Genomic DNA, 12,250 nt, shown 5'->3' on the forward strand with positions numbered 1-12,250 from the left:
CTACTCTTCAGTATCCCTCCTTCAACATCCCGACTTGTTTGTTCGACTTTTATTCACTTTCTCTCTCTCTACCTCTCACTCAACGCTTTTCAACAACTTCAACGCCCCCTCCCCGGATTTCCCCGGCCCGCGATTACCCAACAAATCCCGCGCTGGTGGTCCTCCTATTGATCGGGTAAACCTCCCGACTGCACGGCGATGGCCTGCTCTGCGACCTCAATGACTGTCGAATCGTATCCTGACACCGCCGTCTCCACGGCTCCTGCCACTCCTGGCGAGGACACCGGTCTCCTGCGAGATCGGCGACGGAGACACTCCTACCATGCCCCCCGAAGACTCTCCTGCGACAACCAGGATGCGGAGTCTGTCTTCATCAGGGTGAGAACGAGTCTATCCCGTCAGTGACATCATGATCTAACAAGGAACAGGTGGAACTCTTCCTCGCCGAACTTGAGCGCCGAATGCACTGGATCGAACAGTACCGCAAATCTCACATGGATCACATCGACGCCAGTATGAAGCGAGGATATGCCACCCTGGAAGCAGTGAGAGACCAGTGTTCCGTCGCATCGGGTGAGCTGATGGGCAGCGGCAAGAAGCGTGCCAAGATTCTGGTCGAGACTCTAGAGGATGGATACAACGAGGCCCTGGCGACCAAGGAAACTTTGGAGCAAAAGGCCCAGGCCGGAGTACGATTGATGGAATCTTTTCTATCCGAACTCGAGAACCGTGCCCATGCCGTTCGCGATCGTGGCATCTACGGGGCTTTGGATGATGGGTGGAAGGCTATGGATTCGAAGCTGGTGCACGCCCGTGAAGTCGTGGACGAGGGAATTGAGCGTGCTCGTTCTACATTACGGGAGAACATCGACCAAGCAATCAAGCTGGCTCAGGAACAGCGATTGATTACTTACTCCGATCTGCCCGATCCCTGGCGCGTCAACCCTCATATCTTGAAAGGATATCGCTTCACCGAATCCAAGGTCGAGTGCGTTCATTCGGTATTTGCTTTCTCCAACGAGATGGTCAACATCTGGTCCCATGTCATCGGACTCATCATCGTCCTGGCAATCGCCTTCTACTTCTACCCACTTCACACCAACTTCCACGTCAGCAGCAAAACTGACATCATGATTGCCGCGGTCTTCTTCTTCGCCGCCTGCAAGTGCCTGGTCTGCAGTACCCTCTGGCACACCATGAACAGCATTGCCTCTCAGCCGCTGATGGAACGTTTCGCCTGCGTCGACTACACCGGAATTTCCCTCCTAGTAGCCGCCTCCATCGTGACCACCGAGTACACCGCATTCTACTGCGAACCCATCTCTCGCTGGACCTACATCCTCCTCACCATGTCCCTCGGCATCGGCGGCATCATCCTCCCCTGGCACCCAACCTTCAACCGCCACGATATGGCCTGGGCCCGCGTCGCCTTCTTCGTAACTCTGGCGCTTACCGGCTTTGCACCTCTCGCCCAGCTCTCTTACACTCGCAGCTTCGAATGGTGCCTCTATTTCTACGCCCCAGTCATGAAGAGTATCATGGTCTACTTCGTCGGAGCCTGCGTCTACGCCTCCAAAGTCCCCGAGCGCTGGGCGCCCGGTCTCTTCGATTACTTCGGCGGCAGCCACAATATTTGGCACTTGGCTGTCTTGGGCGGTATTCTCTTCCACTACTGCGCCATGCAAGACCTGTTTGCTGGCGCTTTCGTCCGTGCCCAGGGCGAATGTCCCAATCTGACTTCGTGAGCTCTTTGGAAAGCTCAAAAGCCGCATTCTGCATTTACTCTCGCTTTGAACTCATGATATTTTACGGGTAGATGATGGTTCAAAATCGCGCCTAGATCTGGACACGTCCTATTTTACTGGTCGCTGTCGTGGCCTTAGATATCTTTCATGCGCTGTGTTTGGCTTGTCTTGGTGCATCGGTGGAGTTTTGTTTGTTTCATGGATATTTTTTTGATCGTCATCTGTTGAGTTATACTTCGGAGACTTATTCTCGCTCCGTGTGGCTATCTGGCTACGTCGGTGTTGAGTTCTGCACACGACTTGTTCTTGTATCTAGTCTTGGTCGCATGTATTGCGCATGCATTTTGGACTTTGCTGTTTCTAGTGGCTTTTGCTCTCTTGACAGAGCTCGCACCAAATAAATCTATATCTTGCCTTATATTCTATCATTTAGTTGGTATAAATGGAGATGGATGTGTATTCAAAAGAATTGGTCATGATTTTGAATCTTCGGCTCAAGCAAAGGATCTATGGGAATATTCTATGCAAACATATATCGTCTTACTCGTAAACTCCATGCATGTATGCCGCGTTAAATGCACAGGTATAGTGTTGTGAGGATGCGGCGTACTTCTGCCGAAGGTTGGGAATGTAGCGATTCAAGTGCGAGCCGCACGTCCACGGCGGTATGATCATGACGGGGCTAGAAGAAATTGCGGCCCGTCAGAGTGCTGACTTCACGGGACAAGTGAGGACCTTAGACCGAGGAAGTGGAGAATTTGGCCAGGAGAGGATGGTTATTCGCCTCTGTTCAGCCGGGGCCTTGGGTTGGCCGATCATGCGGGAAGCTGACCCGTTATTGGAGAGAGCGATGGTCATCAGCTTCACTGAGCAGCTTCAGCAGTGGCAGGGGAGACCTCCTCGCGCTTGCGGAAATGTCCCTGCATCCAGCAGCGGTACATCTTCAGTTTGCTCGAGCGGTTGACCAGCAATCGGCGGTCAATGCCCATGTGCACAACCTCGAATGGCGCATCAGGTTCAGCAGGCAGAGTCTCCGCTGTGCTCTCGGTATCAACCTGCAGGCCCTTCTCCAGAGTCCAGCGGCTCCACATCTGGATCAATTGATCCTTGTCGAAAAAGTACACGCGAGTACCGTCGCCGCGAACATAGAAGTTCTCTCCCATGTAGCGGCCCTTTTTGAAACGGACCTGGGCCAGATCTCCACGGCCGTAGTCCCGGAACAGAACACGACCACCAGGCTTCAAAACACGGTAGACGTTGTGCAGAGCACGGTTCCACTGGACAGGGTTCAACGCAGAGAAGATGAAAATGAGAATGACAACGTCGACAGAGCCTTCCGTCAACCCCGGAGGTAGGTAATCACCGTTCTCATCCGGCTCAGCAGCGACATCCCAGACGTCAGCGACCATGTACTTCTCGTTATAGTGCTCACTCTCACGCATCACCTTAACGGCGTACTTTGAGAAATCACAAGCGTGCACCTTGAGGTGGTCGTTTTCGTTGTTCCGAATCAGCGGGAAAGCAGTGTTACCTGCGCCTGCACCGACCTCAAGAACCACCTGGGGGCCTGCATCCTTCTGTGTGACTTCCGCGAGAACTGGGAATTCCTGGCGCAGCCACTTGCGATCCTTGAAGAAGTTCTCTGTGTTGTTCTTGTAGAACAGGTTCCACCACTTGGCGGGGTCCTGGTTGAAACGGTTCTTGTCGAAGTCTGTTACGGGCGCAGCGCGCTGCTTCTCATATTGCCCCTCTGCGTAGGCTTTGAATTCGTCGTCAGGCTCAACGTGGTCCCAGGCGTTGAATTCGAAAACATCGTCGCCCTTTTCAAGGTAGCGGGATCCGAATTGGAAAGGATCGCTCCGCTTCAGGTTGTTGGAAGGATCATGGGAGCGAGAAGGATCGTTCATTGGAGGCTGCGCCCTTTGGGCAGCAGCGCGAATTTCGTCGTCGGGAGTCATTATGCTATGATTTGAGAATTGCGCAAATAGAACATGGCGGGGGCAAAGATAGAAAATCCCAGATCGGGTGGGGTGCCTGATTAGTCATTCGATAGGGGGGTCCCTATCAGCTTATCGATAAGATGCCGGCATGTGAGTAACTCCGACGTCCGGCAATTGCATTGGGAACGTGGATGCCTGCAGCAGCCTCAGTCTGTCAGTTCTCCTCATTCCATATCTCCTTCTTCCTTTCTTTCCTCGACATGTCTCTTTAACAGACTTCATTCTAGGAGGCTCATTGTCAACCGCCTTGGTCCGGAGCCCTATCAACTCCAGCGGGGATCTATCCACCTTATCTGCTGATCGTTGAGATTTGGAGGCTCTGCGATACGTTGACTTTGTGGACATGCAATAACCGCTGTTGCTTTTCTTTGGAAATTTATAAATCTTTTTAATTTCGTGAAAACGTCTTTGAATTCAATTCTTGTCATGTCCTTCCTCACCGGACTATGCGGGTGCTTCACCCGCAACGATGCATCCCCGCGCTCCAACCCAGAGATGCAAACTACCAACTCACTTCCCTGCACACGCCACGGTGTCCAAACAGGAAGCTTTGTCCTCTCCAACGAGGGCAACTTCGTTCGATCTGCCGGTCCTGGTGGACGAGGTGGGCACGGAAACGGGCTCGGGCCCCCACCCAGTGACTCGGAGGATGGGGGCTATGCCAGCGTGGTCCCACTTCCGCAGTATACACCACGGCCTATGAGCATCCACGAGAAAACACTAGAAACCAATATGCGTGACCCGCCCATGTCCTCGGGCACCCTTGGGTACGGCCATGTCGAGAAAAGCCGCAACCTCTACGACGAGGAGGTCACCTCTGACGCCTCATCGGCCATCTCATATCCCAGCAGCTACGGCAATACTTCCACTGCAACTCGCGAAACCCCCCGCCGCCTTATTCTCCCCGACAGTCAGCTGTGCTGAGTCGCTCTCGATCCATCTCCGTATCGTCGGCGATGGGTATCACTCTCAATCAGCCGCCTATGGCTCGGGTGCATGGCTGGCAATCCGGCGGACCACCATCTGAAGCCGATGACCGGTCGATACGTCGACACCGACGAGTCTCCTGGGAGAGTCGGTGACGTGAGACCTTCAACATGGTCCCTCTATCTATACGCTGCTCCCCGCACTTACCCTTCACCTACTCTTGGGCCACAGATGATATTCGAGCCGGATTCGTCTATCATAAAGCCCCGACTTCAACCTTTCTGGGTTGTAAACCTGGATATGATGTGATGACCAAGTAACAGTTGGATTTCTTATGATTGGAATGATAGGATTTTGGAATACATAATTATCGGATTTATTAGACATATGGCATTGTACATATTTGTTCATGGTGGAACACATCAAGAGATAGTACACCCTAATTGAAAGTTCTTCATTTTGTTCAAATGCGCCTGCATGAAGTTAGGATGGCTACGAGGGTACAGCACGGCGTCTCGATAGAAAGGGAAGAAAGGAGAGGTGGCTGTCAGTTCTCAGTTCAATTCAAGGGCCTCCACCTGCAAGCTGTTGGGCCTCCATGGGAAACAAAAAGTGAAGTCGTCATCCAGCACGCCCTGAGTGTCAAAAATTGGGGCCCATGCTCACAAGACATAAAATCAACCAACGTGATTTCATGGGGACATGCAGCGTTTCCGCGGTGGTTCCAAGCTGTTGATGAAGGACATGGGATAAAGGAAGGGATGGGAAGGGGGAAGAAATGAAGGGAGGCCGGCTCCATTAGTTACCAGACTCAATAAAATCTCAAGCTTCAGTCTCATCTAAGACTCTTTTCACCTAAATATCTGGCATTGATCATCACTGCAGTTTGGACAGTCTTTGACAGACTTGGAATAACGTCAAAAACATGCACCTAGGCGACTAGGTTCCAAAAATAGGAGCAGGGAATTATGATGCATTGAAATTTGAAATATGAAAGAAGTAGTTACAGTGCTTTTCTCAAATATGTCTATGCGCTTCTCAAACAGTACCGTTAATCAAAATTTTTGTACACCAGTAGGTAAACTACCGGGAAAGACGTGACAAACCCTTCGCCAAACTGTGTAGTGTCCATTGAAAGAGCGACACGGGGGAAAGATGGGGGTATTTCCACATGAAAACTGACAGTGCCCCAGCACCCGTAACCAAAGCCGAGGTCAGACCGATTCCTAGTACCTCGCTCTGATGCCGGACCGCCTGTACAACTTCTGAGTACCGCTGTGTACTGAAACTGATGCGAGCATATTGGGTCCTCCAGCCAAGGAAAGGAAGGCGACGGTCAATGGTTTCCTCGATTGATTTCCGTAGCTTATACAAAGGGGACTTGACTCCCGCTCTCATTTCGAGGAAGTTCTCTTTCGACAAATCGTTGATCGCGTGTGCGTCGTCACAGCGCACGTCTGTGTATGCTTGGAATGCCGCTTGGCGTCTGACGCTGCGGGTGTACACGCTGGTGTCGGGGTCGTAGACCCCGTGCTTGTCGAGTTGCTCGAATAGGACTCGCACGTCTTCCAGGCCGGCGTTGAGGCCCTGTCCGTAGAAGGGGAGGACGGCGTGAGCTGCATCGCCGAGGATTACAACAGTGGAACTATAGTGGTGAGGCCGACACTTAATACTGATTATTGGCAGGTGAGGGTTCAGATTGAACGATTCATTCAGAGCCTCGGGGTCGATAAGTTCCGGGCAGACACCGGGGAAATGCTCATCGAAGAACGCGTGTAGGTTATGGGGCGCATTTTCCAGCGCGGTGTAGTTTGCTTCTGGCGCGAAGAGCGTGCATGTAAATGACTTGTCGGCCGAGGGGAGTGCAATGAACATGAACTCGCGCCCGGGCCAAATGTGAAGATGATTGGGAGAGATTCGGTACTCTCCCTTCTCCGAGGGCGGGATACGGAACTCGCACCATAATGTGTCAATATACTCTTGCTGGTAATCGACGTGGGCGAACTTCATCATATGGAAGCGAGCGGCGGAGTGCGCACCATCGGCGCCAATCAGGTAGTCGTATGACACCTCGATCTCAGGGGAACGCCCAGCAACACCGAGGGAATCTGGCTGAGGAGTCTCACCAGGGATGCGACGCTCAAACCAAGCTTTGTTGGTGCGGAAGTCTGCACCGGTCAACTTATGGTTGAAGAAGAGCTTGACATTAGGGCTGCGCTCGAGCTCGTCGAGTAGAGCATTATTGAGAGTACTCCGATCCACTGCATTAATTGCCTATAGCCATACGGTCAGCCCTGTCAAGTTCCTGTACATCTTATGCCATAAGTGACATGCGTCATGCAAGATGCGACATGCAGGTGGAAGCGAAATGCATACTCGGCCGTGTATGTCATAGGCCTGTGCGGCCTCCCACAACTGCCCACTCTCTCGGCCGTGGATCATCCGCCCGTACATGGGGATAGTCTCACGGAGTACATCGTCGATCAGACCGGACCGGTGCGACTGCTGAATTGAAGTAATACCGCGCTCCGAGAGAGCCAAGTTGATCGACTTGGTGAAGTTCAAAGGCACCGTCGCGGGATCGCGGAGATCTACGGATGCGCGAAAAAAAGTTATTAGGCTTGTCCCCGGAAAATTTCGCGAATCACGCCATCCAAATGACAGGGGTAGCAGAAAGAACGATGAATCAATTGCGCCCTCATCATGCATAATTGAGACTCCATGTGAGAAACAGGGACCTTGCGGGATGTGGGTGTCGTATAATTTTGACTCAAGTGTTGGAGCTCATCTCCCACCACCAGCGCATGCATGTTCGCAGCCTTTGCGCAGATCTCCTCCTCATCCTCGCTCATCTTCAGGGCATAAACATAAGGAGTAAGCAACTGTAACGTACCTCCGCGCAACTCGTATACTTCAACTTCGTCGCCTCGGCTGGCCGCATACAGCGCCGCCAGGGACCCCACGGGTCCCGCACCTACCACAACGACCTTTTGGCGGGAAGAAGCTGCCATGTCACAGTCTTGAAGATGGAACTGGAAATGAGAAACTAATTTTCCCAGGCGCAAGGCGAATAGAATCACGACTCACGTGCTGCGACATCGGCCCTTGCCCGAAATGGAAGAGCGCAGAGAGAAAAAACGGGCTGACTCATCGTGATTGAAAATCAATCACGGCCTCGTCGCCTCGTCGCCCTGTCGCCTCAGGCTGCAGGGCCAGCACTAACCCAATGCAGGTTAGCGTGCCTATGAGACCGCGGGGATAAAGTCTTTTTTCTTGATACGGGATAATTAGCTGACCCCTCCCTCCAGCGCGTTCCATTTGGTAATACGTGTCCACTATTCACGATGGCAGTCGAATCTCCCCGCAAATGTATTGGAGTGGACTGCTCAAACAACGCGGGCACCCTGCAATGCCCGACCTGCCTCAAGGCAGGCACCGACAGTTTCTTCTGCTCGCAAGACTGTTTCAAGCGCAGTTGGGTAGGCACTCTTGGATAACAGGGGCATGTGATGCCCCCTTGGATCTTGGAAATCCTCGGCTAACTTGACCAGGCTGAACACAAAACCACTCACAAGAAGAGTAACTTCCTCTCCAATCTATTTCCTCCGAAGGTAGTTTCTGAACCTGATCCAGCAACCGGCAACTTCAATCCCTTCCCTTCTTTCCAGTTCGCCGGTAGCCTGCGCCCTGTCTACCCGCTGTCATCGAAGCGCGCCGTCCCGACTTCCATTCCCTACCCCGACTATGCCAAAAACGGTATCCCGATCTCCGAGCAGCGCCTCTTCGGCCAGCGCAGCATCAAGATCTTGAACAAGGAGGAGCAAGAGGGTATGCGCGTCGTCTGCCGTCTGGCCCGCGAGGTTTTGGATATTGCCGCCCGCGCACTGAAGCCTGGTGTGACGACCGACTACATCGATGAGGTGGTCCACAAGGCCTGCCTCGAACGGGATGTAAGAATGCCCTCGATTCCTTGTCGCTAAGGTAACACTATTGACAAGTAATTTCAGTCCTACCCTTCCCCGCTTAACTATATGCACTTTCCCAAATCCGTCTGCACCTCCGTCAACGAGACTATCTGCCACGGCATTCCCGATCAGCGCCCTCTAGAGGATGGAGACATTGTCAACATCGACGTGACCCTGTACCACAAGGGTTTCCACGGCGACATCAACGAGACCTACTACGTCGGTGACAAGGCCCTTGCCAACCCCGAGGCTGTTCGCGTGGTCGAGACCGCACGCGAGTGCCTGGAAAAGTCGATCGAGCTGGTCAAGCCCGGCATGCTGTTCCGCGATCCCGGCAACGTTATTGAGAAGCACGCAAAGTCCCGCGACTGCAGTGTTGTTAAGACTTACTGCGGCCACGGTATCAACCAGCTCTTCCACTGCGCCCCCAACGTTCCCCATTACGGCAAGAACAAGGCCGTCGGCGCCGCTAAGCCCGGTATGTGCTTCACCATCGAGCCTATGATCAACACTGGTACCCACCGCGATCGCACATGGCCCGATGACTGGACCAGCACCACTGCGGATGGTTCTTTGTCGGCACAGTTCGAGCACACCATGTTGGTAACTGAGGACGGTGTTGAGGTTCTTACTGCCCGTTTCCCGGATTCGCCGGGTGGTCCAGTCCCGATGCCCGTAGCGAACGGGAATTGAGTGGATTGATGACAACTTGCATAGATGGTCAGATACCAGTTAACCTGATTAGAGCATAATTAACGACCTGTCAATGTCTTGATTTCTATAGAACGTGGCCCACACTCGTAGCAACATTGCCGAACTCCGCACATTTAGATTCGTAGAATATGTCAACTGTACCTAGTGGCATCCTTTTCCGTTCCTATGCTCAACATCAGAATGTCTAGGTCTTTGCCAAGCTTGACTGGACGTAGAATGATTGTTCGTACATGGCAAATGGCGGTGGGACAAAAGTGGAATTATTCGGATTCGAAGACTGTAGTTAGTGGGGCTAGCAATGCCTTGGATAAGTCCGAATGTTGATAGCCTCCCAAAAGCTTGGAAAGAATCAATGAAGTATGAATTGCAATATGAAACGCTTCCTACTTCCTAAAGCTAGGACGTCGTCATCATCCACTAGGTTTATTGAACTACGTCGTGCAAGCTTTAGCTCGCCCACATGATGCGGCTCTTCCGCACCACATGGGCACCCGTGGACGCACGAGTGCACTGGCCACTCTGGTGATATAACATGCTAGATAAGCTTTGCACAGATAAAAAGGTCCTACCTATACCCCTCGAGTTCTTGAGTCCTTTTGCACTTGATCCCGTCAGATTCGTATTAAAATGCGCCTGTATACCTCGAAAGCCGCATGTGGGGCCCAATGCATACCAAGAAGCTCTATAGATCGGTACTTTTTGACCATGCAGAACAGATATGTGCTCGTATGAGGTACAGCTGGACCCACTCCCGTTTTTTTCATGGGTCCAAATACCCCAGATAAGTTGAAATCCCCAGAAAAGCAGTTTTTGGTGACCCCACAAGCATCAAATGGATGAAGCTTTTTGCGGATGGCTCGCAGCCCCACGTTAGCCCCTCCACCTGAGCACCACTTTTGCACCAACAGCTCATTTCTCCTTTTCTTTTCCTTGTCAATTGTTCTGGAGTTAGGTCATTGTCTGATCCACCATCATCGGAACAGTTAATCATTAGTCTGTTGATCAGCCGCAAGTCCGGTTATATCTCACATCATGGCCAGCCAACTTCACAGCGCACCGCCTTTCCGGGCTGAGCACATGGGCTCATTGCTGCGCCCTCAGAACCTGTTGGAGGTTCGGGCCAAGATCCGTGACACTGGTATCTCTGAGAAGGAGGCCGGTCTGCACGCCGTTGAGAAGGAGGCTGTTAAGGACGTCGTCCAGCTGCAGCGGGACCTGGGAATCAAGGCTGTCTGCTCCGGCGAGTTCAACCGTACCCGTTTCTGGGGTCTAATGTGGGATGAGTTTGAGGGTATGTGATGACACAACTTGCGATTAGCCATCACTAAATGAGTTTTCAGGAACTATTCGTCTGCAGGATGCCGATGCATCCATGTTCCGTCTTTACCACCCCGACGTCGTCAGTCTGATCGAGCAGGACCGCAAGGTTATGCCCGGTGACTCTGTCATTGCCGGCTCTAAGCTCTCCTGGAGCCCTGAGAAGTCTGTTTCCAACCTGCACGAGCTGAAACTCATCCAGGATGCCACTCCCAAGAGCGAGTGGGGCAACATCAAGCTGACCATGATCACGCCCGCTTGGTTCCACATGCGCTACAAGGAGGGCAAGGCTTATACCCCTGAGGCATATGCCAACGACTCAGAGTACTTCCAGGGTGTTGCCGAGGTGTACCAGGCCGAGCTGGATGCCCTATATAAGGCTGGTCTTCGCAATGTCCAGTTTGACGACCCCGGCATGGCATACTTCTGCTCCAACGCCTTCCGCAAGGGCTGGGAAGAAGACAAGGACAACAGCGGCAGCGTCGACGACCTCTTCGATGCTTATATCAAGCTGTACAACGACTCTCTGTCCAAGGTCCCTGCGGACATGCACACCGGCATTCACTTGTGCCGCGGTAACTTCATCGGCGGCCGTCATTTCTCCGAGGGCTCTTACGACATTATCGCCAAGAAGCTGTTCGAAAACCTTAACGTCAACACCTTCTACCTTGAGTATGACACCGAGCGTGCGGGCGGTTTCGAGCCCCTCAAGTTCTTGCCCAAGAACAAGAACGTCGTTATCGGCGTTATCAGTACCAAGCTCCGTGAACTGGAGGACAAGGAAGCCATGAAGGAGCGCATTTACAACGCTGCTGACTTCGTGGCCTCAGGTAGCGGTGAGACCCGCGAGGATGCACTGAAGCGTGTCTGCGTTAGCCCTCAGTGTGGATTCAGCACCCACGAGAGCGGATACCCGCTGAGTTTGGAGGATCAGAAGAAGAAGCTGGGTCTGGTCCGCCAGATTGCGGATGAGATCTGGGGTGAGGCGTAAAGTGCTGATGGCCTCTAATGTGACACGACAATGCAAGAATTTTCTGAAATTTCAACAGCGACGGGAAACTTTGATGTGACACGGGATTTGTACTTAGGGATTCAACAGATGTACGCAGTTGCATGGACAGCATGTATTTATGGAGGGAGGTTAATGAGATGAACTCATTTCAATATGTGAATGGGGTCTGCCAAGGTCCTTGAGGCACTAAACTGTAAAGAGAATGAGGGGTTGGTTTAGTCAATTCTGGAATGGCGTTTAAGATACATACATGCATAGATATGGTATGCAGTAAAGAAATCATTCTCCAAGTATTCTACAGAGCTGTTGATCAGTACATATGATGGGTTCAAAAGTGGAATACAGCAACCCCACCCAGGGGTCCCTTTTTCCCATCCTCCGTTTCGGTTCAACCAAAAGTTGAAAACCAAGGTTCGCACCTCAGATCTAGATAAAAGCAAACCCCTAATTCCATGTTCTTGTGGCTGTCCCACACTTTCAGGCAGATGTAGGCAGAACCGCGCTAGTTGACATTGGAAACGAAGAGTAGCCTAAATCAGGAGGCTCAAGCTCGGCTTAGCGCTACCATGG

At 52.3% G+C, this 12,250-nt stretch overlaps 6 protein-coding genes across 6 annotated transcripts; 4 read left to right on the plus strand and 2 right to left on the minus strand.

Moving 5' to 3' along the window:
* Positions 1-198: 198 nt before the first annotated feature.
* N7443_006129 (hemolysin III family protein) lies at positions 199-1,745 on the plus strand (the record flags this gene model as incomplete). The annotated part of the gene is made up of 2 exons (XM_056886185.1): positions 199-378; positions 429-1,745. The coding sequence occupies 2 exons, from the start codon at positions 199-201 to the stop codon at positions 1,743-1,745; spliced, it is 1,497 nt and encodes a 498-aa protein (XP_056741633.1).
* An 863-nt stretch (positions 1,746-2,608) lies between these two features.
* N7443_006130 (tRNA(Thr) (cytosine(32)-N(3))-methyltransferase) lies at positions 2,609-3,703 on the minus strand (the record flags this gene model as incomplete). Its single annotated transcript, XM_056886186.1, has 1 exon — positions 2,609-3,703. The coding sequence occupies one exon, from the start codon at positions 3,701-3,703 to the stop codon at positions 2,609-2,611; it is 1,095 nt and encodes a 364-aa protein (XP_056741634.1).
* A 468-nt stretch (positions 3,704-4,171) lies between these two features.
* On the plus strand, positions 4,172-4,669 carry N7443_006131 (uncharacterized protein; the record flags this gene model as incomplete). Its single annotated transcript, XM_056886187.1, has 1 exon — positions 4,172-4,669. The coding sequence occupies one exon, from the start codon at positions 4,172-4,174 to the stop codon at positions 4,667-4,669; it is 498 nt and encodes a 165-aa protein (XP_056741635.1).
* A 1,086-nt stretch (positions 4,670-5,755) lies between these two features.
* bna4 (kynurenine 3-monooxygenase) lies at positions 5,756-7,683 on the minus strand (the record flags this gene model as incomplete). Its single annotated transcript, XM_056886188.1, has 3 exons — positions 5,756-6,946; positions 7,049-7,263; positions 7,443-7,683. 3 exons carry the CDS (start codon positions 7,681-7,683, stop codon positions 5,756-5,758), a joined length of 1,647 nt encoding a protein of 548 aa, XP_056741636.1.
* Positions 7,684-8,016: 333 nt separating this feature from the next.
* Positions 8,017-9,330, plus strand: N7443_006133 (methionine aminopeptidase MAP1; the record flags this gene model as incomplete). Its single annotated transcript, XM_056886189.1, has 3 exons — positions 8,017-8,151; positions 8,224-8,622; positions 8,680-9,330. The coding sequence occupies 3 exons, from the start codon at positions 8,017-8,019 to the stop codon at positions 9,328-9,330; spliced, it is 1,185 nt and encodes a 394-aa protein (XP_056741637.1).
* A 1,053-nt stretch (positions 9,331-10,383) lies between these two features.
* N7443_006134 (cobalamin-independent methionine synthase II family protein) lies at positions 10,384-11,659 on the plus strand (the record flags this gene model as incomplete). The annotated part of the gene is made up of 2 exons (XM_056886190.1): positions 10,384-10,642; positions 10,692-11,659. The coding sequence occupies 2 exons, from the start codon at positions 10,384-10,386 to the stop codon at positions 11,657-11,659; spliced, it is 1,227 nt and encodes a 408-aa protein (XP_056741638.1).
* Positions 11,660-12,250: the final 591 nt, after the last annotated feature.

This window comes from Penicillium atrosanguineum, assembly GCF_028827265.1.
Source record: "Penicillium atrosanguineum strain IBT 20685 chromosome Unknown utg000004l_segment0_segment0, whole genome shotgun sequence".
Lineage (NCBI taxonomy): Eukaryota > Fungi > Ascomycota > Eurotiomycetes > Eurotiales > Aspergillaceae > Penicillium > Penicillium atrosanguineum.